General features: G+C 48.9%; 1 protein-coding gene across 6 annotated transcripts in view; it reads left to right on the top strand.

The window, feature by feature from the left end:
* The window catches only part of CAMKK1 (calcium/calmodulin dependent protein kinase kinase 1), a 101,118-nt gene that overhangs the window by 46,237 nt on the left and 28,044 nt on the right, over nt 1-26,837 (top strand). For all 6 annotated transcript variants that reach the window (XM_077188808.1, XM_077188809.1, XM_077188812.1 and 3 more), the window contains exons 3-9: nt 4,047-4,094; nt 6,055-6,108; nt 14,415-14,466; nt 15,627-15,760; nt 16,352-16,388; nt 18,535-18,556; nt 21,289-21,377. In XM_077188808.1, the coding sequence (XP_077044923.1) occupies nt 4,047-4,094; nt 6,055-6,108; nt 14,415-14,466; nt 15,627-15,760; nt 16,352-16,388; nt 18,535-18,556; nt 21,289-21,377 (436 nt within the window). The remainder of the gene's footprint in view (nt 1-4,046; nt 4,095-6,054; nt 6,109-14,414; nt 14,467-15,626; nt 15,761-16,351; nt 16,389-18,534; nt 18,557-21,288; nt 21,378-26,837) is intronic.

Genomic DNA, 26,837 nt, shown 5'->3' with positions numbered 1-26,837 from the left:
CAGTCCCTGCTCCTGCTTTGTGAGGATGGATGGATGGATGGATGGATGGATGGATGGATGGATGGATGGATGGATGGATGGATGGATGGGGGATGGATGGATGGATGGATGGGGGATGGATGCATGGATGGATGGATGGATGATGGATGGATGGATGATGGATGGATGGGGGATGGATGGATGGGGGATGGATGCATGGATGGATGGGGGATGGATGCATGGATGGGGGATGGATGGATGGATGGATGGGTGATGGATGGATGGGGGATGGATGGATGGATGGATGGATGGATGGGGGATGGATGCATGGATGGATGGGGGATGGATGCATGGATGGGGGATGGATGGATGGGTGATGGATGGATGGATGGATGGATGGGTGATGGATGGATGGATGGGTGATGGATGGATGGGGGATGGATGGATGGATGGGTGATGGATGGATGGGTGATGGATGGATGGGGGATGGATGGGTGATGGATGGATGGGGGATGGATGGATGATGGATGGATGGATGCATGGATGGATGGATGATGGATGGATGGATGGATGGATGGATGGATGGATGGATGGATGGATGGATGGATGGGGGATGCATGGATGGATGCATGGATGGATGGATGGATGATGGATGGGGGATGGATGGGGGATGGATGGATGGATGGGGGATGGATGGATGGATGGATGGATGGGGGATGGATGGATGGATGGATGCATGGATGGATGGATGGATGGATGGATGGATGGATGGATGGATGGGGGATGCATGGATGGATGCATGGATGGATGGATGGATGATGGATGGGGGATGGATGGGGGATGGATGGATGGATGGGGGATGGATGGATGGATGGATGATGGATGGGGGATGGATGGATGGATGGATGGATGGATGGATGGATGCATGGATGGATGCATGGATGGATGCATGGATGGATGGATGGATGGATGGATGGATGGATGGGGGATGGATGGATGATGGATGGGGGATGGATGGATGGATGGATGGATGGGGGATGGATGGATGGATGGATGGGGGATGGATGATGGATGGATGGATGGATGGATGATGGATGGATGGATGGGGGATGGATGGGTGATGGATGATGGATGGATGGATGATGGATGGATGGATGGATGATGGATGGATGGATGATGGATGGATGGATGGATGATGGATGGATGGATGCATGGATGGATGGACGGACAGACTGCATCCCGCACAAAGGGCTCTGCTCCTTCTGGAAGGAGGGAAAAATGCCACCATGGCTTCCTTGGCAGTCTGTGAGCAAGAAGAAGAAGTCTTGGTGCCTTAGAGATGCCACCTTGGCTTGAACCAAGATCCCGAGTGCAGAGCAAAGGGCTGATGCCTGTGTGTGGCTGTATCTGGTCCTGCAAGTGATCCCTGCTCAGGGAGGAGGCCTCCTAGCAAGACCTGGTTTGAAGAGCAGGAGATGTGAGGTGGTTGGAGGCTTTCTTGGAGGAATGGTCACTTTTCCTGCCTGTCCCAGCTGCTCCAGTTGGTGTTTCACCCTCTGCAGCACTGCAGTTTTCACAGGGCCAGGCGAGGGGTACAGAGCTGAGCACAGAGAAACCCACACAGGAGACAACATCAGAAAAGTGTTGCTGCTGAATTTGTGAAAGTCACCACAGCCTCACACTGGGAGGTGAATCTGCTGGCACAGTGTTTGCAGGGGAATTTGTCCTCCTTGTGTCCATACCCTGGGTTCCTGCATGCTGCCCCCTCCTTTCATGCCTTGCATCTTGGCTTTTGCTGGGTCATGCTTTCTCCTCTCTTGGTGCTCCTAGTTCTGATGGATTGGTTTTTACCTTTGGAAAGATATGTGCTCTGCTAGCAGCAGAGTTAATACACTCCTATGGCCCCATTACTCACAGATGGCTGCTCTTCCCTGTCAGGGAGCTGGAAAAAACTTCCTCCCCTGGTAACAAGATCAGGATTTGAACCACTCTTTGTATTCCTGACAAGCCATGAGGAAAAAAAGTCCTCAGTCCCCCATTCCTTTTATTGTGATGATCTCTTGAGTCAGGAGCATTAGGAATGTTTTCTGGTTGGTGATGGAGAAAAGTCAAAATTGTCATCTCCCACACCTGTGCTGGCCCTGAGAGGCAGAGGAGTGCTGCTCTTGGGAATGCTGCTGGGGCAGGGACTCTCACACCCCTGCTCTTACAAAGGGACTGAAGGCATCTGGCACTGTTTTTATTTTGTGGTGCTGCTTCTGTGGATGGCAGGGCTATTTTGAGGTTTATGGGAAGGCTAATCTACCTGTCTGCATGTTTTATATCAGCTTTGTTCCCAAACAAGTGCAGAGGCTGGCTGTGAATTTCCAGCCTGCTTTAGTGCTTGGCAGTTTTGGGCAGAAATGCTCAAAAATGCTGGCTTGGGAAGTGCATCCCATCTAAAGCTCAGCCCACACTGTGGCCTGGGGTTGGAAACTCCTCCTTTTCCTCACCCCTCCAAGGTGGAGGCTCTTCCCTGCCCTGCAATGCAGCTCAGGGCTGTGCTCAGTGAGGACAAGGCAAACTCCACTGCAGCCACTCTCTGGTGCCAGCAGGAGCTGCAGCTCTGCCCAGGGCTTGGCTCTGCAGCAAGGAGTGCAGCTCCAAAGGAAGGGTGGCTTCAACACCAGCTGGCTTTGTGAATCCTCTGTCCCACCTTGTTTTCCCCCTTGGCCACCCCTGGTCTGTGAGGAGCTCAGCACCCATCACCACATCCCCACCCCGTGGGGTTCAGGGCTGGATTCCTCAGCAGCAGAGATCAGAGCTGCTCTGATTTTAGCAAATACCATGTCAGTAGCACTGTTTGTTGTAAGAGCCTGAATGAGAGATGCAGGACTACAGGCAGTCTCCAAAATACAATTTATTGGATCCAAGGTGTCACAGCACTCCAGGGTGGTGGGTGACAGAGCTGTGCCCACAGCTGTCAGCTCCAGCTGCAGGCAGGACTGGAGACCCTGAGTTTAGGTTACAATGCATTATAGACTTTTCTTTTGGTTACAATGCATTATAGACTTTTCTTTGCTGAGCATCTTCATACAGTAGAACCAATTTGTACCTTAACTTTTATCTACAGCCTATCATAACTACCATAATTACCATATTCATGTTACCATTCTCCAATCACTATAAGTTGGTACATTACAGTTTAAGCTAGAAGTTGTGTTTCAGTTTTCTTGCAGTGGAAAATTCTGAGACCTTTTATCTACTGGCAACATTTGCTGTTTTGTTTGCCTGTGCTCTCTTTCTGCTTGGTAAAAACATCTTCTTGTTTGGGGTGGGTTTATCCTTTGCTCTAAGCCATAAAACCCCTTCTAACTCACACACCCTTTGCCTCCTTGGTTATCCAGTGAGACTGGCTCAGCAATTCTTTTCTTCTGTATCAAAACTTGCTTCCATCTCTATTCCTTCTTCAGATTCTACATTGAAAAATCTTTTTGCTAAGCATCTGTGAGACTTTCTTGTCAAACTTTCATCCTTCCCAACAGTTTGTGTTGCCCAGCAGAGGAGCTGGGCTCTGTGTGCTCTCCTGGAGGAGCAGCCCATGCTGCAGGTGAGGGTTCCTCTGGTGCAGGCACAGCCAGAGGGGCTCTGTGCTTGCCAGGCTGGTGCTGGGCAGGGCACAGGCTCATGCTGGGACCCAGGGCTGGATGCTGGGGGCTGCCAGGCTGCAAAGCCCAGGGAAGCTGGGACAGGGATTTTCCTGCCTGGCACTGAGCACAGTCCAGTGGAGAGGGTTAAAGTAAACAAGCCAGGGGCTGCTGGGCTGAACCCAGGGCAGGGCTGGGGAACTGGGGTGGTTTTACATCAGCACCAGCACAATCAGAATTCAGCCCATAATTGTTTTGTCTTGGGTTGTCAAAAAAACCCCAAAAACAACAACAAAAAAAGCAGTGCTTATAGTGTAATATACACCAGTGTAAGTGAGATTAAGTCTTTAATTATTTAGCACTCTGCCACTACTTGAACCTGATTCAAACTCTGTCATTTCCTTTACCAATACTCTAATTATGTTCTCCTTTTGTCTGCAGGACTGTGTGCAATTAAACCAGTACAAGCTGCAGAGTGAAATAGGCAAGGTGAGTACTGGGGTTCATGCTGGTCACACCAGCCTGTGCCACACATCTGAGTAGGGCTGGAGAGGCTGTGCCAGCCCAAGGGACCTCACTGGCCAAGGCTCCTTGCAAGCCGTGTTTGGTTTGGGGGCTTTTTTGAGTATTTTTGAGGTTTTTTTCCATATTAGTTTGAGCAAGTTTTGTTCAAGGTCGCAGTGGAGTTACTTCCTGTGAAATCTGGATTTATTTTTCCTCCCTCTGAAGGTGGTTAAGCTGGCTCCCTTTCAGGGGTGTTTGCTTGCCAAATGTAACACTAAGAGCCTTTGATGCATTACTACAACACAACAAGGAAACAAAAACCCAAAAAGATGATCAGGGCAGGTGTTTGGTCCCCATCAGGACTAAGTTAAAAGTTTTTACATCCCATGAAATGTTTCTTTAATTCTAGTGCACGTTTAAAAGCTGCAGAATGATTCAAAAGCGATTCCTGTGAAGTTATTTGGAGGTCTGGGCTGGTGAGCAGCTCAGACACCTGCACCTCTGGCCATGTGCCACGGTTGCAGATGGTGGCTCCACAGGCAGTGCTGCTGTCTGGGGCTGTGTCTGCCTCTGCAGCTGCAGGCACAGGAGGCTGCACCCTGAGCTGCAGACACCTCCAGCACCAGCTTAATTTAATTAGCCCAAATGCCTCCAAAAGGAGAGGCCCCAGGCTGTGGGATGGCACCCCCACCATCTGGGCCATGGGATGTGCATTTGGCTGCTGGCAGGGGAGAGGGTGCAGGTGGCACTGCAGGTGCCATCCCAAGCTCACACACAGCTTCAGACCCACCTAGGGCTTCTGTGGGATTCAAGGAGAGGGTGAAACCTCCTCTCAGGTGGATTTGTCCCTGCCTCCCTCCTTCCCTGTGGGTCACAGCAAGCAGGTGGGCACTGGGAGGTTGGGAGAGGGGCTCCTCAGAGACCAGAACCTTATTTCAACTCTCAGTGAAGTCAAGAGAAATATTTTGAAGGCTCTGGTGCTCATCCCACTCATTTATTCAATAGACATATGTCAGGGATAATACCTGATCATGTCTTACTTGCATAAAATGAGTGTTTATTGGGCCTTTGGAAAAACAGCATTTTGGATGGAGTTTGGCTTCAGGCTGTCCCTGGAGCTGTGGGTACAGCAGCAGTCCAGGTCTATATCTGCCTGGGCAGCATGTGCTTGGTGGAACAGGAAAGGTGCTCATGCAGAATTTCCAAATTTGCACCGAGAAAATTTTTCTGTCTGCTGCCCACCCCTGTGTGAGTTCAGGCAGATGTGGTGGCCTTGGCTCAGGGCAGGGGGTGGTGGGGTAGCACTGAACTCCTCCAGACATGGATAATCCATCCAGCCCTGCTGTGGGGTCACATCTCCTGCAGACTGCTCAGGGCTCTGCATGCTCTGGGGCCTTGGGAGTTGTTTATTTCCCAGCTCTGGTCCACCAGTATAGGGATGTGCTCTCTGCTGACAGAGTGACAAAACTATCCTTTGTTTCCTTAAAAAGGAAAAAAGTTTAGAGGTTTCTTTCTTTGATTAGGTAAAAAGACACTTCATAGAATTTAGGAGACTTCACTTCAAACTTAAGGACAGCCAATTGGACAGGAGCCAAAAAGTCTTGCTTAAGCAATTTACTAAAAAAAAGAAGAGAATAAAGAAACTAATTGCTTTTGTGAATTGTTTTACTAGGAGCAAGAACTTCTTGCACCTGGCTCAGTTTTTCTCTGTAAAGAGTTTTGTTATTTTGCCTTATATTAAAACTTTTCTGTTTCCAGCACTACTACAGAAACCATCTTGCTAATTTTATGCTTTCTAAAGTAGCTGAGCTATCTTGAGTGTGATACAGATCTCTAAAAGCTTTTAAGACTTGGCTAGAAGAAACCATATATCACCCCAGCCTGGAGCAGCAGGAGGCTGAGGTGGAGCTGCTGAGCTGACCCTGCAATTCCTGTTCATTTCCAGGGCTCCTACGGCGTGGTGAAGCTGGCCTACAACGAGAATGATGACAAATATTATGTGAGTGTGCCTCTGCTCTGCTCCTCTCTGTGCTGCTGGCTGCTCTCAGCAGTGTCCCTGAGATTTTGGGGGGCCTGCAGGAGCTGAGGCTCCCTCTGGGCACGGAGCTGCTGCGAGGGAGGGACGGGTGGGTGCCTTATGTAACAGGCAGAACATGCTGCTGATCTGCCTTGGCATTTTCTAGCTATGAAGCAGGTCACCTGAAATTAGAGGCATGTGGGTGGTGGTGTTCAGCACCTGCTGTGCATTGGAAGCCTGGCCTGGAAGGAGCAGGATAGAGTAAATCAGGGCAACCCTGAGGATGGGGAGAAAATGATGCATCTGACTCCATGGTTAGCAGAAGGCTCATTAATTACTTTATTATTCTATATTATTCTATACTATATTACACTACATCTAAACTGAGTCTGCACAAACACCCAACTGCACACAACTGCCCAGAATCTCATTACTGTCAGTGACAGTCCCAACACACACACACACACACACACACACACACACCCCTGGCCCTGACAGGCCAAGGAACCAAAACACCATCACTCTGGATAAACAATCTCCACACTGCATTCTACTTTGGCACAAATACAGGCACTGCAAATGATAAGAATTGTTCTGATCATTCTCTGAGGTTCACAGAATGTGAATCTCAGAAATATTCTTGGGAAGATGTGCCTTGCTTTTCTCTGTGAAGGTGAATTTCTCTGTGAATGATGAGGAGGACTCCATGAATAAAAGAAGGCTCATTAATCACTTCATTATACTATACTATTCTATATCATATTACACTATGTTACACTACATCTAAACTGGATCTGCCAAGCACCCAAGTGCACACAACTGCCCAGAATCTCATGACTGTCATCCCACAGTCCCAATACACACACACACCTGGCCCTGACAGGCCAAGGAAACAAAGCACCATCACTCTGGATAAGCAATCTCCATATTGCATTCTACTGTGGCACAACACAGGAGCAACCAATGAGACAAAAATTGTTCTGATCATTCTTTTCTCTCCTTCTCTCACTGCTTCTCTCAAGTCCAGAGAATGTGAATTCCACAGCAGGAGTGTTTTGTAAGGAAATAGGGGAGTTTCTCAGTAAAAGGCTGAGCAGGGTAGTGGGGCTGGGCACTGCCAGGCTCCCTGCATCTCACCCCCGTGGGGATGCCTGGGGGACACTGAACCAGGCTCACTGCCAGGGCATGAGGTGTAGGGTGCAAGACTGAAGGCAAGTCTTGGGGTTTAACAAAGCCTGAATTGGAGTTTCATATTCCAAAAGGCTGCTTATGCTGGAGGCTCCTGCTCTGGGCTTCTCCCTTCAGAGGCAGCTGAATCTCGACCATCCCAGCTGGAATTCCTGTGAAGTCTGCATGCAGATGTGCTCATGTCCCTGGGCTTGCCCTGTGGCTTGTTTTGTTCAGGCTGAGAGCAGGAGCTGGAAGGAAGGAAAACTTCCTTGCTATGTGTGGCTGTGCCTGGAGGCTTCTGGAAAGAGCTTGCAGCAGTTTCTGATGGATGCCAGGGCAGGAATCTGCTGAGCTGTGGGGTTGCAGTGCTGTTGAACCTCAACCCAACACAGCCCTGCTGCTCCACAGTGCACTTGGTGAGAGTGGGGTGAAAATGGGCCCATGAGAGCAGCCAGGCAGGCTGGTGTGCTGCCTTGGGACAAAGGGGAACAAGAATGTGCTGTGGAACATGAAGCATGCTCATTCCCCACTGCTCCCCAGGTAGTTTTTCCTCCCTGACTCTTTATTACAAGTGACACACCAGGCTGAAGTGGTCAGGTGGGAATTGTATGCCTGTGGGTATTCCTCAGCCTTTCTGGGCTTCCAGCAGGGATGGAACTGCAGCAGGAATCTCTTGAAATGAAGGATGGAAGAGATGAGACAAAAATCTGGCCAAGGTGCCCTGGAGCTGGCCAAGGAAAGGAGCCACAATTCTTTCCATCTCCCATCCTTTCCAAGCTGATTCACAGCTGCACCACAGCTTTTTCCAGTGCCTCCTTTTCTCTGCTGCCCTCCAAATCCTCCCTGCCATGCCCTGCAGCAGGATGGTTTGTTCTGCAGAGAGGGATGGTGCCAGCCCTGGCTTCCCTGATCCATCTGTCCCACCAGCACAGGCATGCCAGCACTGGTAGCACAGAGTGGGAATGCATCACATCCATAAATCATGTTTATTTCCAGATGAAAGTATTTTTTTCCTTTGAAAATTGTAATCCTTACATTTTGGCACTGCCTTTTTGTTCAGGAAATGCCATTGAGGTGCCCAGTGTGGGCAGGGCATCTGTTACAGCTCAGCCAGGAGAGCTGGGTGTAGGGTAGCACTGCCTGCTGCACTCCTGTCCTTGTTCTGGATGCAGATTAACCCCATGAATGATGATTTAGCTGGTCACATCCAAACCAAAGGGTAGCACTGCCTGCTGCACTCCTGTCCCTGCTCTGGATGCAGATTAACCCCATGAATGATGATTTAGCTGGTCACATCCAAACCAAAGGGTAGCACTGCCTGCTGCACTCCTGTCCCTGCTCTGGATGCAGATTAACCCCATGCATGTGGATTTAGCTGGTGACATCCAAACCAAAAGTGAAAGCCTGTGTGCAGGTTAGCCTGGTGTGTGTCAGTTAATCCCCACTTAATCTTGGATTCTAATCTAAGCAAACACTTTAAAGGTGCTGCAGCCTGGGAGGGGCACCGTGCCTGGGGCTGTTTGAGCCTCACCTGGGGCAGGCAGGGCACAAAGACCCCCTTAGTGCCAGCCCTGCAGGGATGTGCTCTTGGCATCACCCATCTCCGTTTGGGCTTGAGCTGATCCTGGGCTGGGAGGGTGATGCTGGCAGGTGTGTGGAGGGATGGGCCTCTCTGAGCTCTGTGTCCCTTGTCCTTATTCCCCTCTTGGCAGGGCAGGGGAGCTGATCCCCTCCCCAGTGCAGCCACATGCCTCCACCCTCATCCTCCCAGCCAGCTGTGCTTGTTTTCTGGAGGGCAAGCCGTGGTGGAGACACCTCTGCTTTTCCAGGACATTCATCCAGCTCAGGAGCTGGCAGGCTTTTCAAGGCTTCAGAGAAACAGCTGATTGCATAACTGGCTAATGGTCGCTTAGCTCTCCACCTGCCTGCTGTGCCTGACCCTGGGGCTCTCCCAGAGCTGAGACAGCTTCCATCCTGCCCTGCCTGTCCTTCCCATCCCTGCTCCTCAGCACAGCACCCCAGAGCTGCCTCGTGACTCTTACCAGCAGTTAAGAGAAGCAATTGGGATTCTAACAGTTGGGAAGGGCCTTTTCTGTGTGTTTGTTTTCCCCCAGATTTAGCCTTGGAGGGTGTTTTTTGTCTCAGCAACCCTTGGTGATTTCCTTTAGTGAGCAAGGCCAGGTTAGATGGAGCTTGGAGCCCTCTGGTCTAGTGGAAGGGGGTCCTTGCCCATGGCAGGGAGATGGAACTGATGATTTTTAAAGTCCCTTGCAACCCAAATCATTCTATGATATTCTACTTCTATAACTGATTTTGATTTGCAGTGGTTCAGCATGAGGCCAGGGTGTTGCTTTCTTTTTTATTGCCTTCAAGCTAGTGTGCTGCAATAACAAGGACCTAAATTGTAAAAAAAAATAAGAAAAAAAATTTATTTAGGAGTATAATTCAGAGTGTGGCTCCTGATTCTTGCTGAGGTGTGGGACCCTTTGCTGGCTCCCTTCAAAAAGGCAGAGTTTATAGGGAGCAAGGACTGAACAGAGCTCCTGTCAAAGCCAAAGGAAAGATTGCTGCTGCTTTAATGAGTTTTGGATCTGGCCTAGAATTAGGAAAAACTCTCAAGAAAAGAATTCAACCACCACATTTGGGAAAAAATGTGGATGGGTTGTGTTTACTTTGTGGGTTTTTTACCTTCCACTAAAGATGAGGGAGTGCTTCTAAGAGCTTTGCCCTTGGTTGCTGTGAGCACCACAGCGCCTGGCAGGGCTGTGAAGTGTCCTGGCTCACATCCCTGGATGCAGGGAATGTGTTAGGCCATGGAAAGTGGAATTTCTGCAGCAGGTTTGTGAGCCAGTGCTCCCTCCAAGGAGGAGACCCCACTGGAAAGCAGAGCTGGCTGCCAGAGCAGAGCACCCTGCTGCTCCTGGGGCTCGTGGAGCTGTCACAGCTGTGGGGCTCTGCCCAGGAACCCTTCACACTGGAAAGGTTTCAGTGTCTCAGTTTGAAGGAGGTGCTTTGACAATGACTAAGGGAAAAATCAAAGGCCAAGCTCTGTGAAAAAGCAGCAATAAAAAGCAAAGGCAAATGTGTCCAAGGAGAGATCTAGATTGGAATCGTTGTGCTGATGGAATTTGATTCTTTGATGCCTCAGGTCATGTCTTCCTCCTATTTTCAATCTCTAAATCAGCCTGCAAAGAAAAGTGGTTATGATGGGCATTTGTTATGCTACTGCTGGAACAAGGCAACAGCCTTTAGATTGTCAGTGGATTTTTCTTTTTTTCATCCTTCTTTTTTAATCTTGTTTCCTAAGAAACAAGATTTGTGTGATTGTGCTCTCTGCCTCTGTTTGTACCTAACAATCTTTGCACAGAGGGCTGTTTCCTACCAAGTCTCAGTGACGGGGAGAAATTCCTCCCAAGTTCCTGAAAGGAGTGGCTGAACAAAGGGCTGCAGCTGAGCAGGAGGCCAGCAGCAAGCCTTGAACTTTCCAGCCCCTGGAGAACCCACTTTGGTTGTCATCCAGGAGGGAAGGGAAGGCACAGCTCCTGCATTTCCCATCCCCTGGCTCACAGAACAGCTGCTGAACCACTGCCAGGGCAGTGGGGAGCAGGGAAGGGATCTCTGGCTCAGTCCAGCACCTCGTGCTGTTCAGCTGAGGGCTTTGAGGGGCTGCCTCAGCCAGGTGACAGCTGGGGACAGGTGAGCTCCAGGACAGCATCCCTGCTGGGGTGGCACAGTGTGGATGGGGCACAGCTGATGATGGAATTCTGCTGATGGCATAGAAGGTGACAAACTCAGGACAGGATTTTAAGTCCATGACAGCTAAGCCTGTCTGGTTGAGGATTTTCTTTCAGTTCTAATGCTCCTCTTTGCCAGCAGAGCTTCCCTCTCAGCTGCTTTGTCTGAGGGATGTTGTTGTTAGGCAGGACAGGTGAAGAAGGGCTGGGAACACCCTCTGGTCTGTTCAGCATTCCCACAGAGTGCCCTCATGCACTAGCATGAGGGATTTAGATGGTTAATAGGGATTTTTGAGCAGCATCCCACTGCCCTGGGAGCTGTAGTTGGGACTGTGCACAGGCTTCTACCCTTGCAGCACAAGTCTCTCCCTTAGCAAATAAAATGAGATTCTGAGCACTGTGAGAGCATTACCAGGGAAAGGTGATGAGTTCACTTGGCTCAGTCATTTTGTCACCCTTCCCTCCCAAAACCAATGGCCTTTCTGCCCTTGTCATTACCCACAGCTTGGGGTCCTGCTGCTGTGTCACAGGCATTCCTCCTCTCCACAAGCCTGGGATCTCCTTTCCCTTAGGCAGCTTCCCTGTGGCTTCCAGCTGTAGGGTAGATAGGAAGAGAGCAGGAAACTTAGAAAATAAACACACATCAAAGAGAAGCACACAGTTCCTGCTGTTTCTCCAAGGGAGATGTCAGGACCCGCGTGCACGCTCGGGAGGAGGATGTGTGGAGGAAATCTCCAGGCTCCCTCTTTTCCTGAGAATACTGAAGCAACACTTGCCTGTGCAAAGGGAAAATCCCTCAGCTTGGCTCTGAGCTGGTTCTTTATCAGAAAAGCATTATCTGGGTAATTAGCTCTGCCTGTGAGTACAAATGTCTGGCTCTGTCAGGCACTGAGCCTGGGAGGAGAGGTTTGCTGAAGCATCCCTGAGATGCTCCCAGTGCAGCAGCCACCATTCAGGAGGGAGCCTGCTCCTGCCAGCTCTCTGTAATTACAGTGAGGCTTCACTGCCACCTGCCCTCCTCTCTGCTCTTGGGATAATTAAGTGCTTCTGGCCTGTTGCATTATGAACTTTGCTGTTTGTCCCTGTTTGAGTTTGTCAGCCCAGTGGGACAGTTCCTCTCTTCTGCCCCAGCCCTGCTTGTGCAGTAGCAGATACTGGTGCTCCAAACTGGTATAAACACATCCTGGTGCTCCTTCCAGCAGTAGTGGTGTTTTGCAGTCAACTCTGCTGCAATGCAGTCACCCCCCACTGCCCCTCAAGTGCCCTTCAAGGAGTTTGGGTGACAGCAGCAGCTCCTGTTCCCTCTATTTCTGTCCCCAAAAGCCAGTCTTGTCTTAGCCATGGCTCCTCTCTGTGCCTTCCTGCTCCCTCCAGCCTCTCCTGGGAAGGACTGTCCTGGTGTGGCCATGGCTGCTGGTGGTGGTTCAGTTCCTCAGGCTGAGGCCCCCAAGCTCCCAAACTCAGGAGCTTTCAGCAGCAAATTGCAGCTTCTGTTTTGTCCTTTTTCTGAAGCTCCTTGCCAGAAGGCAGCAAGGACTCAAGATGGGATTGGAACAAGAGGAGAGTGCTCCTCCTGGGTTGGCAGTGGTTGAAAGAGAAAATGGATGTACTAATTCCTTTGATTTTTCTCATAAATTTTCATTATGGAGAGATAAAATGGGAAGCGTAGGAAGTCCTGCAGGCTTGGTCCTGGCTGTATTTGGAGGTGGTTGTGCACATCTTGGATCCTCTTCCAGCAGACCATGAGTCACTTGGCTGCCTGTATTGGACACAGAGCTGTGCTAAGTCACAGATAAGCACTTCTGAGTCTGTCTCTCAACACCATCATTTCTAACAGTTGGTTGGAGCTGTCAGGCAGGATTGAAACACTGCTCAGTGTCTCTTCTCAATTACATGGGTGCAAATCCAGAGGATTTCACTGGATCAGTACCAGAAATAACAATCCTTTCAGCAAGCCATGAACCTGGAGCACTGATGGGACATGGGGATGTTTGGGCACATGGTGCCATCATTGCCAGGAACAGCAGCTTGGGAAGGAGCTCACTGGAGTGGGTTTGGTGACCTGTTCCTGGTATGGGGGTTAAAAACAGGTAATGGGCAGAAACCCTGCCTCTGTGGTACTGATGCAAAATTCCTTGAGTTTGACTGTGTGCTGCAGGGCTCCTTGGTTAGTTAGATTGTGTCATTCCAGTGGGAATTACATATTGGATGCTATATTAATAGGAGTAACCCCTTAGGGAGGGGAAGGAGTGGGTGACCATCCCAGCTCTGGGAAGCACAGACTGTTTTCCTAAGCAAATTGTACCATGAGCTGGTTTCTCATTAAATATTTATGTGCTGGGCCACTCGGGGGGTTTGAGTGGCCCTCCAAAAGGTTATTAATGCACAGAGCAGATGGAGGCACAAAGACTGTTTATTAAATTCAGATTGCCTTTTGCCACTATGCTGATGCCAGCTGGGTGGCAGGGAATTACCCTGACTGTGGTGGTGTTCACAGGGGTCCCAGGATGAGGGAAGAGATGAGAATCTTGACTCCATGTTCAGATGGCTGATTTATTATTTTATGATATATATTATATTAAAAGAAAATTATATACTAAAACTATACTAAAAGAAGAAAGGATTTCATCAGAAGGCTAGCAAGGAAAGGAATGGAATGATAATAAAATCTTGTGACTGACCAGAGAGTCTGAGCCAGCTGGGCTGTGATTGGCCATTAATTAGAAACAACCACATGAGCCCAATCCCAGATGCACCTGTTGCATTCCACAGCAGCAGATAACCATGGGTTACATTTTGTTCCTGAGGCCTCTCAGCTTCTCAGGAGGAAAAATCCTGGCAAAAGGATTCTTCATAAAATGTGTCCGTGACACCCTGACCCCTTCCCACACCTCAGCTGCCTGGGTTCAGTTTCCTTCTTGTACCCCCTGACAAGACCAAAAATGAGATGAAGCAGCCTTGAAGTGGCTCTGAGCTGGAGCATGGCCATAACATCATCCAAAACAGTGGGTCAGCCAGAGGAACCCACTTCTTCCCCCAAGCTTCTGCCCCAAATGCAGAAATGGGGCTCCTTTTTCTTTGTCCATTTGAAAATGAATCTTAAATTCCTTGAAATTGAAATTCATTTGAAAATGAATTTGAATTTTTTTTTTTCATTTGAAAATGAATTTGAAAATTTTTCATGGGGAAAGATGAATGGAACAGATGGTTCTTTCAGGAAAGCCTGGGTCAGTGTCTGTCTGGTGTGGCCAGAACTGACCAGGACCCTGCTCTAGGCTGAGGAGCAGCCCTGAGCCAGTCCCTGATGCCCAGCACACTCCAGGTCACAGCAATCAGCTCTTTGGCTCTTGTTCAGTTTTAACACTGCTTTCTTCTTTCCTCCAGGCTATGAAAGTCCTCTCCAAAAAGAAGCTCTTGAAGCAGTATGGATTTCCACGTGGGTATCTCACATTTAGAGGTCTGCCTGTTGTCCTCAGCCAGATTTCTCTGTAGGAACCTTGTCTGCAAGGGGTGCAGAGTGGCCTCCTGTGACAGCTGCCCATGTTAAAATGGATCTGGTTAAAAGGGGGTGGTGAGGGGGCAGATACAGCCACAGGGAAATCCAACACCCTCAGTAATGAGATGCCTGGCTCTGATTTTTGTGAGTCTCTTTGAAGTGCTGACTCTTCCATGTTCACCATTTTTGAGGCCTAATTAAGTACTGGAATTAGGCAGGGTGTTCCCCTCCTTTCCTTACCCTGGGATAGCACCTGGCTGCAGGCTGGGCCATGGGATGCTGTCAGAACCCAGGGCATCCCTCTGGCTGTCCTGAGCAGCCCAGACCCCTGCCAGGGGCCTCAGAGACCCTGGCACAGAGCCCAAGATGCCCCTGTGGTTTTGATTATCACCCATGGAACAAATTACCAACCTTAGATGAAGATCAGCAAGCCACAACAGTTTAACTAGAATGATAGTGAATTTATCATGGGGTGGAAAAAGTAGATTTTGGGGTTTTTTAGAATGGGGGTTCAGGAGGCAAGATGGAGGAATCTGGGCATGTCCAGCCTTTCTCCTTCTTCTTCTTGGCCCCATCTTCTGCTGTGATGTTGGCACTTTTAGATTGATTTAGAGTAGAAGCTCAGTGTCTAACACAGGTGACAGGTATTGGGAAGGAATTGTAAACATTGTACATGTAGTTTTTAGTATAAAGACATAACACTGCCCTGGGGGCAGGCAGAGTGCCTGGACTGTCTTGCTGAGCAGACCTTGGCTGGACAGCAGAAAGAATTTTACAGATAAGATACAATAAACAACCTTGAGACTGAGAAATGAAGAGCCCTGACTCTTTCTTCAAGCACCAGGCTGGGAAAAGAGACTTTCCAACTTTTCTTGGGGTCACTCTGAGCAGCCAGAGACCCCAAAGGATGCCCCAGCTGGGAGCAGCTGCTCTCAGTGGGACTTGGAGAGCTCAGCTCCAGCTGGGAGACTGCAAAGCTCTGGGATGAGAACAGGTGATGATGAGATCTTGCAGAAGAGCTGGAGGGGTGTGCAGAGGGGCCAGTGCTGCTCGTGCTGCTGCCAAAGGAGGAATTCCTCACTGTGCTGTCCCACTTGCAGGTCGGCCTCCTCCCAGAGGCTCCAAAGCATCCTCTGGAGAGCAGCCCAAGCCCATGGCACCCCTGGACAGAGTCTATCAGGAAATAGCCATCCTAAAGAAGCTGGACCACATCAATATCGTTAAGCTGATAGAGGTGAGCTGCTTTTCCACCCTAAATTATGCTGAAACCAATCTGGTTTGTATTGCAACAAGAGGGTTTTTCTTCAACTGTTCCTACTTCGGCCAGAATTGGTTTAATATAGATGTTCATAAATTTAGGCTGGTGATTCCAAGCAAAGTGTTACTGACTGTGCAGGACAAACTGCACTCTCAGCCTGGGCTGATGCCCAGGAGAAGGCAGCTCACTGTGCTGGTAGAAATGGCAGTGAGCTTTGATCATGAAACTTGTGTGCAGACAAGCCTGGGAAGGTGCACAAGTGCAAGGCTTCAGTGCCATTTTCATTATTGACTGAGGTCAGTTTAGGACAAGCAGTGCCTTTATTGGTAGGCTGTTTCTCCAAATACAGGCAGGAGCCCAGATTTTTCTGGAGACAGGAAAATCTGTCCTCCAAAACCCCTCCAAATTCTCTGCAGGACTCTCTAAATATGAGCCTAAATTATTCTCAGTGTTATGCAGCTCAGCACAGTGTACTGGGACTGTTACTTGCTTAAAAATCTTTTTTTTTTTTTCCTGCTGTTTTTCACTTTTTTCCCTCTTTCCCTTTATTTCTCTGTGATCTCTCAGGTCCTTGATGATCCTGCAGAGGACAACTTGTACATGGGTATGTGAGTCTCATAAGCTAACAGAACCATCTGGGCTTGGGCCTGGTGCTGCAAGTGCCACGTGCCAGGACTCGGGGTCAATACTGCAGGAAACTTGTGCCAACCTCTGCTGACTTTTTTGTTTAAACGCCTGTAAATGCAGCTGGGATGGAAAGGCCCTGTGCAGCAGGGTAAGGCAACCTTGTGTCAGTCCAGCTGTGCACACCTCTTTGCCATGGGGACACTGAGAGGACCTGGCAGCTGCTCTGTCCCAGCTGATTCCAGCCCCCGAGGCAGGAGGGAGGGGAAAGGTGCAGGATGGTTTCCTTGTCCTCCTCCTGTGGAACTTCTCTAGGCTGTGGATGGTGGTGGTGACTCCAGAGTCACTCCAGTCTTGTCTGGGAGTGTTCCCTGTGACCTCTGCAGAGGCTCAGGACCTCCTGAGGGAGCAGCACTCCCACCTCTGGTGGGGAAGCCATGCCTGACTGGGTGTTTATGCAGAGGGTGAGGCAATTCCACCCATTTTGTCTTCCTCTCCTCCAAACTCTGACAGTGCCAGCCATCCCTAACCCCAGTTTGGGTAAAACATTGAGGGACAGGCCTGGGAGGCCCTGAGGTGCCCTCTGAGATGGGCTGGAGGAGGGGATGGCTGACCCTTTTACATCTCTGCTTCCCCAAACTGTTTCCTGATGAAGCAGGTTCAAAGACTGCTCCTCATGAAATAATTATGGGACACTTCTGAAGCTGCCTGGAGGAGGACTCTGCCTAGCAAATGAAGCAATTTGCCTTTGAAAGGCCACTTTTCCCTCTGGGCTGAAGCCCCAGTGGCATCTGGCAGCATCTCAGAGTGATGGCACTGGTGGTGGGGAGGGTGACTGAGGCTGTTGTTTGAAGGACTGAACTCCTGGGGATGGAGGAAAGGGGAGAGATGAGGTAGAAAGCTGCAGAGGGGAAAAAAAACCCCAAAACTCCACCAGGCTCTATCTGTGGAGTGAGAGAGCCATCCCAGAAACAGCAGAACAGCAATGGGGAGTCTCCTGGTCCTGTTGGAGGTTGTGCTGTCCCTGAGTGATGAGCAGAGCCATATCCTTATTGTCCATGTTCCATCACCCCTTTCCCCTGCCTGGAATCCCCTCAAGTTCAGGCACACCCAGCTCCTGCCTCTGCAGCTCCCTGGGCAGAAGGAGCAGCACTGCTCAGGGTTGAACCTCCTGCAAGTGGCTTTGCTCCCTCCTGCTGCTGCCCCAGCTGATGAAAACTGCACCTTTCTCCTTCCAAAAATGCCCCCCAGTGCAGAGCAGGTGTAGAGGAAGAGGTGTTTGCTCCTTGCCTGTGACTGCTGGGATCAGGCACTGCTGTGAGCACTTGGGGTGGGATGTCAGCAGGCACTGAGCAACCTGCAGAGGTACAGGGCAGTTGAATGATTGAATGGTTCCACAAGCTGCAGCTTCTGGAGGGCAAGGTGAGCCAATTCAGGCTGCCCTGTTGTGTCTGTACCCAGTGCTTTGGGGAGGGGATCTGCTCAGATTTTTTGAGAGGTGCAAGAAATCCCCGTGTAATTCATGGGGAAAGAGCTCTCCTGCTCTAGATAAAAGCAGATCCTTCTCCTGTTTGCAGAGCAGGATCAGAAAAAAGCTTTCCCCCAACCTCCTAATCAGACACACAAACTCATGTGCTCTGCAAGCCTCAACTCAGAGCAGCAAATCCTCCTCAGTGGCTCCTGCCAGGGAGGGTTTGGCTCTGCCAAAGCTGTAGCTGTGCTGCTGATTGACACAGCAGAAATGGAGCAGCATGTTCCTACAGCATCTCCTTTGCTGTCAGCAGTTTAGTGGGAATGTCACACCAAACACCCTCCCTTGGAGGTACAACAGGGCTCAAATCAAGCAGGGCTGACACCCAGAGCAGCAGCACCATGGGTGATAAATTAGCACCCACTGTGTCCCTGTGCAGAGCTGGCAGGAGGGGGGATATTTGTCTGTGCTGAAGAGATGAATATTTTCATTTTGCATCCTCTGGTGTCCTTGTCATGGGTGAGGGAAGAGAAATGAGTGGAGATAAATTGATTTTTGCAGGTATGGGAATGGATGTGTGTTTGTAGGTGATGAATAACAAATAAGCCCAGGCTGCTCTTCTCATTCATTCATGGTTTATTTCCTTTTCTTGCAGTGTTTGACCTCATGAGGAAAGGGTAAGTAGCCCTCCTGGGACCCCTTCTGTTGAAAATTTTGGTGTTCTTCATCAGGTTCCCATGTGAAATGGAGGTTTGATGTGTCCAGTGGGGCAGACCCTGTCTGCAGGGCAGGCAAAACCCAAAAATTCCAAGTTGCTACAGCCTGGAATGATGTGGTGAATAGAAATGGGCTGGGAGGACATGTCCTGGTGCCAGACTCTGATCTGGAAAACAAATTCTGTGACAATTCCTCATCAGGTGCCTGGAGGAAAAGGTTGGAATAGGAACATTATGCTGGGTTCCCTCTGACCCAAGGGGTGTGTGGTTGCACCAACATTTACTTGGCACCTGCTGCCTCACTTTGCCCTCAGCACCAGCCTCTCATGGGGGGCTGTGCTGTTGTCACATTTGTTTTCCACAGTAGAAGAAGGGATAAAGTGCTAAGAGGTTCCTCTCTGCTCCTTGCTACGCCTGCACTGACTCTGCAGCCCTGCAGTCCCTGCTCTGAGGTCAGGATTTCTGTGCCCAGGCTGGAGGAGATTCCCAGAGGGGTTTTTCCTGTCTGTCCCCATGAACAAGCTGCCAGCTCCAGGGGGTTGGTAGCAAGAGGCTCCTCAGTCTCCCTGGTGATCAGGCTGATGCCTGACCTGTAGGAGAGGGAGCTCCTGGAAACAGCTGAGGCTGGGGAACCTGTGGCTCGTCCAAGAGCAGCCTGGCTGCCTCTGGCAGGAGGCAATTAGACTCCATTAGTGGCTCTGCCAGCCCTGCTCTCACATCTCTCCCTGGTTTCAGCAACAGAAAAATGTGCATGAAAGAGGGAGGGAAGGCAGTGGCAGGAGAACACAAATGGGAGGTGAAGGTCATCAATCCAGTGGGCAGCCAGGGAGAAGAGGGAAATGCTGCAGGGAGGATTTGCTGCTGGGTGCTGAGGGGAAGGGCCACAGAGCCTGGTGCTGGCAGGGGCTGTTCTCTGGCAGGGTTTGGCTGCCAGGAGGAGCAGTCAGTGGATGTGTGTGCACATGCAGAGCCAAGCTGTGAGCACAGGCAGGGTTAGCCCCCAGTGCAGCTCCTTTGTTGCAATAGGACACGAAATTCACGACATGCAGAAGCTGAGACGTCCAAAGTAAAAAAAAACATAGTTTGTTTTTGAACTCTTAATATTTATGGACTTTCAGAAGTGACCATGGATTGGAGGATGAAATTGCTACTTCTCCAGCCACACTAGTCAAACTAACAATCTTTTTCTCTCAAACTAACAATTTTTCTTCTTTTAAAAATATTTTTTAAAAATATTTTAAAAATCAATTTTTAAAATAGATGTTGAGATATATTAAATATATAAATATATTATATATATTATATATATTATATATTATATATTATAATATAATATATTTAATATATTATATTATATAATTTATATAGTGTATATATAATATATCAAATATATTTAAATATATATACAAAATATATTTTTAAAATAGTTTTAATATATTTTAAAATATTTTAAAAATCTATTTTCTTCTTTTAAAAAGAAATACAAAACAATATTAGTTCACATAAAAAGTATGTGGAAAAACTCCATTACAAAAATGTAAACATCAAAATCTTAAAAAAAAAACTTAAAAAAACAAAGCAACAGTCCTTAGCTCCAGCTGTTCATCCACAGGGGAACAGCAGATTGTGGCTGGCTCTTAGAGCCTCTTTGCCCTCAGCTTTCAGCAGGCACAGGCAGAAGAGGGGCTTGTAGAGCCCTGTGCTTCCCTCAGCAGTGGCAGCATTCAAAGGAAAGGAGAGGAGAAGCTGACCAGGTAACCTTGGCTGTTGAGGGCTGAATGGCTGAGCTCTGGTGGTGGCTGAGCCCTGAGCAGCTAAATAGGCTTTTAAAGCAGTTCAGCACAATGCACAGAAAACATTCCCATTTAACCTTTGAGCCAGTGGTTGGTGTGTAGGTTCTGCCTGAGTGGAGCCCAGCTGCACAATGATGTTGTGTCAGGGCTGAGCCCAGCAGGCAGGACATGCAGAGCACAGCAGCAGGCACTGTCCCCAGTGCTGACTGGGATCTCAGGGCAGTGCTGGTGCTCACAGCCATGGGCAGCTTCAGCAGGAAGCTGAAGGCCAGGTCCAGCTTTGTTCTTGTCCCATTGGGACTGTCAGTGAGTGGTGTTTTACTTTGTGCAGACCTCAGCAGTTAATCCTGACGATGATGAGGATGTGGCTCATGCTGGCTCAGGGCTATGCAAAGCCACCCATCACTAGCCAAGCTCAGTAACCAAAGCATCACCACCTCCAGAAAGAACATTTGTTTTGTTTGCAAGGTTTTTCTTGGTGGGTGGTTGATTCCCCTCCTTCCCCCCAGTCAATTCATTTTAGGTTTCACAAACAATATTAAGCCAATAAGGTCTGTGCTAACAAATTGTGATTCTAATCCTGCTTCCCGATACTTGCAATCCTGACTGTTTGTCTGGGTGAGCAGTTTGTGTCAGCTGGCTTCTTCCCTGCCTCCCAAATAACTCTCCCACTGTTGGGAAGCCCAGGCAGGCTGGGAACAGCTCTTCTGCTCCAGCTGCCAGTGCCAGTGGTGCTCCAGCTCCTCTGTGGAATCAGCGATCTCCCTGCAGGGATAACCCATCTCTGCCCTGTCACAGCACCTCCTGGGAGCCTCAGTGCTGGCATGTGGTGATGGAGAACAAACTGCTCCCGTGTTTGGGTGTTGCAGAGCACTGAGAGGCTGTCCCTGTCCCCACCAGGCCTGTCATGGAGGTGCCCAGTGAGCAGCCCTTCAGCGAGGAGCAGGCTCGGCTCTACTTCCGAGACATCGTCCTGGGCATCGAGTACTGTGAGTACCCAGCCCTGGCAGAGCCTCTGCCTGGGCCCTGGGGGGAAATGGGTGCATGGAAAATTCTCCAAGCCTGCCAGGAGGCTCACACAGCGTGCATCTGTATGCAAAGCTTGAGATAAGAAATGCTGACTTAGAAATGCCATGGAATAGGACAGACATTGCTGAGAGAGAAACGGAGCTAGGAACAAGTTTCAAAGGATGGTCTTGCAAAAAACACTGGATATTGTAAATGCAGGTCTACTGATGAGGGGGGAGAATGATGCATCTGACTCCATGTTTTCAGAAGGCTAATTTATTACACTATACTATACTAAAGAATACAGAAAAGATACTTACTGAATGCTAAAAAGATAATGAAAACTGATGAGTCTCTCCAGAGTCCTGACACAGCTTGCCCTGATTGGCCAAAGAGTGAAAACAACTAACAGCAGAACCCAATGAAACAATCACCTGTGGGTAAACAATCTCCAAACACATTCCACAGGAGCACAACACAGGAGAAGCAAATGAGATCAGAATTGTTTTCCTTTTCTCTGAGGCCTCTCTTGCTGCCTTTCAGCTTCCCAGGAGAAAAACCCTGGGCAAAGGAATTTTTTCAGAGAATGTGAATGCCACAACTGGATACTTTGGAGAACTAGAACTATAAAAGATGCATTGTAGTTGGGCCCACAAGAGGTAATTTTAGATTATTGTCTTTAAGGCATTTACAGCATGGTATGGCTAAAGCTGATAGACCAAGAAACACTTACAGTGTTTTGTAATTAAGAAATAGTTGGCTTCTAATTGTGATAGTGTGAATTTTAACATCTGTATTGTCCCACCTTTCTTATGAGACTGAAAATAGAATAAAAAGGTTTTAAAACACCTCTCAGTTGCCCTATCTCTGAGTCAGAAAAGGGTATTGTCCAACACCCCTGCTCAGCTGGGGAGGGGCACCTTGGCCCTGGGGGGCTGTTGGATGAGGCAGAGAGGTTATTACCTTGTGTTTCAATTGCCAAATAGCTTTTGATTAGATCCATTAACAGTAACTCATAAAGCAGCTCCTAAATCTCTTAGGTTGGAAGGGCTCTTGTGGATTAATAACTAGACAATCAAGAAAGTTGGAATACAGCTTTCACAACTGAGAATAGTCACCAGTACAGTTAAACAGAAAGTTATAATGTGGGCTGGGTTGTTCAGAGTATTCCTAAATGACCAGGAAAAGGGTAGAGAACGATAAGAGATTGGTGAGTTATAAAAGGGTAGAGAACAATAAGAGATTGGTGAGTTATAAAAGGGTAGAGAACAATAAGAGATTGGTGAGTTATTCAGGATAGTTGTTAGAACTGACTGGGAAGAGTGGCAGGAAAATGCCGTGGTAGCAAGTGATGGCATGATAAAATGGCAGATAAAAATTCATGTTTCTGATTGCAGGGTAATGCATGAGGGAGAGAAACAACACTGAAAATACATACAATGTGATGGGCTCTAAATTATCTCTTCTCACTCAGGCTTTGTTCTGGATACTTCTCTTGAAAATGCCAGCCCATTATTTAGTGACATCCAGCAAGGCTAACAAGATTTGGGGAATTATTTGGAATGAAGGAAAGAAGAAAGTAGAAAATGTTATTGTGCAGTTGTTTGGATCTCTGAGAGCTCTTAAGTACAGACAAGGAGTATCCTGAATATTATGTGCAGCTTGGCTCAGCCTGTCTTAGAAGCAGAACTCCCTAGAACTGAGGCTCAAGAAGGAGGATCAGGATGGTCTGGAATATCTTAGGTAGAGAGGTATGAACAAAGCTCTTAAGACTGGAAAATTATCTTGGGAAAGGGTGCTGTGGCAGAGACTTATAAAATCCTAAGTGTCAGGGAAGTGCTGGACGGGAAATGAATCTTTTCTCTCTCTAAAAACACAATATCTAATGGATAGCAAAGAAAATAACCAGGTAGCCAGTTTAAACCAAAAGGAATTACTCACTCTCAACCACTGAGGGAGAGCAAGTCTCTGAGCATGATGGGCCTTGCTGAGGCAGAGGAACATGGTTTGAGGGTCTCAGTCCCTCTCCACATTGAAATGCAGCACTTTTGTCTAAATGCCTCATTTCTTTGTCTGGGGGAATAAAATCACTGTTTGCAAGTCTGACAGTCCAGAAGCTTCCAGGTGCTGCCAAAATTAGCCAGGTCACCCCAGAAAGTTGGTAGAAGTTAATGTATGAATGGGATTCTCAAGACTGTCTTTGAGTAGAGCTTGAAGGATGAAGATGCAGCTTTTTATATTCCCATTAGCATTCAGATTGCAGCAGAGCCTGTGTGCCTCAGCTGGGAGAGACAAGCTCTGCTTTGCTGGATGCTGCTGCAGGAACAGTTCCTGCTCAGAGGAAACTTTGAGTTTAGTACACAGGGAAAAAAAACCCAGCAAAGTGTGGGTAGTCTTAAGCAGAGAGAATTAAATTCAACAATAAATTATAGGATGCCCAAGCACTCCCAGCAACAGAACAATAGGATGCTTTGTTTTGGACCATTGAGTAACCACTTATTTTATTAGCAAATGAAAGTTAAAAATGGTGTTCTCTCTGAACTGCTGGGTAAATGCATGGCAATTATTATATAATTAAGAGGAAAAGTGCACTGTTTGTGCATGCTGAAGGAAAAGTGTTGCCAGGCAATCCAGAGATTGCAAGGTAATTTTAATGTAAGCATCCATAATTGTTGTGCAATTTGGGAGGCTCAATAACCTTGCAGCTGCTTGAAGCTCACAGTCATCACAGCAGCAAATGCATCATTGTTGGTTGGATTTCATCAGGTTAGAAGTTGGAACCTGGATTCCTGTTGGAGCCTGAGAGGTGCTAATGGTGGGCAGGAAGGGGAGCCGAGGTGGTGGGAGATGTGGGCTGACCTCTTCAATCACTGGTGGTGCTCTGTGAGCACTGTGTGTCCCTGGGACTGCACTCACTGGTTTTTCCAAAAAATTGAGTTGGCCTGGGGTGGAGGCCTCGTGCAGGAGGGCTGGCTGTGGTCCAGGTGATGAGAGCTGGGTGGGAGGCCTGGCTTGAGCATGGTGGGAGGCTGGGACAGAGCCCTGGGGAGAGCCAGGAGCTCCCTGAGCCAGACAGTGGCACAGAGCTGTCCCCTGCTTTAGGCTGGGTTTAGTACCAGGAGTGCACTTAGACACCAGCACAACCCCAGCCTTGCTCAGGCTCTGAGAGTCAGGGAGGGCTGCCCATGGTTGTCCCCCTTCCTCTGGCCCCTGCAGGGCTGGGAATACATTTGGAGTTTAGGCGTGGTGGTGTCACTGATTCATGAGCTCTGGTCCAGTGTCCCAGGCCTGGCTCAGGGGTGTGTGCAGTGCCAGGAGTTGCTCAGGCACATCCAAGTGTCACTGGGCCCCTGGTGAAATGGGCCCTTCACAGCAAAGGGGTTTTGCTCCCATTTTCAAGACTTCCCCAGTGCTGCTGGCCCTGCTCAGGCTCTCAGGAGCTGGGGGGGCAGTCTGGCCTCTGTGTTAGTGCCAGCAGAGTGGCAATGCCAGTGTGCTCAAGTGGCAGCATCCACAGCACAGCTTCTGCCAGGGGCAGGGGCTCAGCTGAAGTGGAGCACAGGGGGAAGCTGAGCCCTTCCAAAGGGCTGGGTGGTGCTGAGGCTGCAAAACCTTGGGCTTCAGCAACTTTATCCAAGTGGCAGAGGCTGAATGGGTGCAGCAAGAGAGCAGCAAAACAGTGGAGAGGGGTGACAACAGCACTTGGGATGGGAAAGTTTGCTGGGAAAGTTTAGATTATTTGGATGGGAAAGTTTGGATTATTTGTGTCATGAACTAAAGCATGTGCTTAAGCATCTCTGTCAATTAGGGATTTGTGCAATTGCCACTTTTTCACTTGTAACTCCCCTCTAGTAGTGCTTGGCTGGGGTTATTTAAACTTCAGCCTCCCTTCCAGGAAGGCAGACTTTGCTTTCATAGAGATACTCAGTAGAAATGTTCTATATGTATCATTTCTAAAGGAGCATTTTAGCAAGTTTGTGTTAACCTGCTGGGTCTCCAAGGTTTCCAGAGGGGAATGCAGTGAAAATTGCACCTTTTCTAAAAGGACTAAGGAACAAGACCTCTTCACCACTTCTATCTGTGCTCCCTCTGGGTTTTCACTCCCTGTTAGTGGATTTGTTGACAGGAAATGGTCACCATGCTTCATCAGCAGGCATGAGGGATATGCCAGGTAGGTGTCCCAGTTTGATTTTAGGGCTGGGACATGAGACTCTTCATTTAGTAAGAATCTTCATTAAGAAGTTTCATTCCTTCCTGAGTAAGGAATGAGAATAAGCAGACAAAAGGTGGGAGCTGGCAGTGACACTGGCCAGGAGCAGACAGTCAGAGCACACACAGTGTGGCCCAGGGGAAAACCCTGCTGACTTGCCCAGTGCAGATGAAGCACAGTGACTGTCCCTGCTGCTCTGGAGCTGCCAGCTCAGTATTCCAGTCACGAGAAGCTAAAACAGCTTCTGTCAGCCTGGCTGGAGAAGGAAAAACCTTATTTCCTGCATTCTCTGTAAAAGCTGCTGTTCTCCTCCTGTGACTGTGTCCAAGGGGGAGCAGTTTTGGTCTCCCCTCTGCAGAGGAAGGCTTGTCTCCTCTGAGCTGTGGGGTTGAAGGGAGGGTAATGACATGCAGCTAAAGCCATTGGGAAATTCCCTTTCCAGCAGCAGCTCTCTGCAGTGAGAGCTGCAGTGACCCTGAGCCTGCAGCCTGAACAAAGCTCTGGCTTTTCAAAGCTGGCTTTTCTGAGATAAGAAACTTGGTTATCAATATATAATTTCCATTATCTTAAAGGAAATTTAAGCAAATGAGCCAACACAGGCTTGTGTCCTCTGAAGAGTATCTAGTGCAGGGAGGGGCACGAAGGCATTGGTGCTGTAGATGGTTTGGTCTGCTTTGGCTTTTGGCAGAGGGGAGTTCCCCAGGCTGGTGTGGGCCAGCAGAGCTGGGATGTGGGTCTGTGGTGGAGCTGCTGCAGGCTCTCTGTGATTGTCAGCAAGCTGCTTGCTCCCATGTGGGAATTGGGGACCTGCCTCTTCTCTGCCCCTGCCTCTGTCCTGTACAAGTTTGGAGCTCCTCAAACAGAGCAGGTTGAGGTGAGAGCTACAGCTGCAAGGTTCTGGGTGATATAAATGACACCACCAGGAGAAGAGAGGCTGGCTTGTGTTTTATCACATGCAGACAAGCTCTCCTTAGCTGATAACAACCAAACAAAAAAGCCTTTCATGAGCAGCAAGTGTTGCTGATACTGATCGATAAGGACTGTACAAGAGTGAGAGTAATTAGCTGGTGGAGGAGATCAGAGAGATCTGCTGGAGCCTCTCAAGATCAGGCAGTTTGATTTCTGTTGTTTGATGCAGTTCTGTGGCTGCTCAGGGTTGGAGCAGGCCTGGCACAGCCTGTGCAGGTTGTTTGGTACCTGCTGTGCCCTGCTCCCCTGGGGCACTGGGGTG

This window comes from Agelaius phoeniceus, chromosome 20 (assembly GCF_051311805.1).
Source record: "Agelaius phoeniceus isolate bAgePho1 chromosome 20, bAgePho1.hap1, whole genome shotgun sequence".
In the NCBI taxonomy this organism is placed as follows: domain Eukaryota; kingdom Metazoa; phylum Chordata; class Aves; order Passeriformes; family Icteridae; genus Agelaius; species Agelaius phoeniceus.
This window is presented reverse-complemented; position numbering and strand designations above follow the sequence as displayed.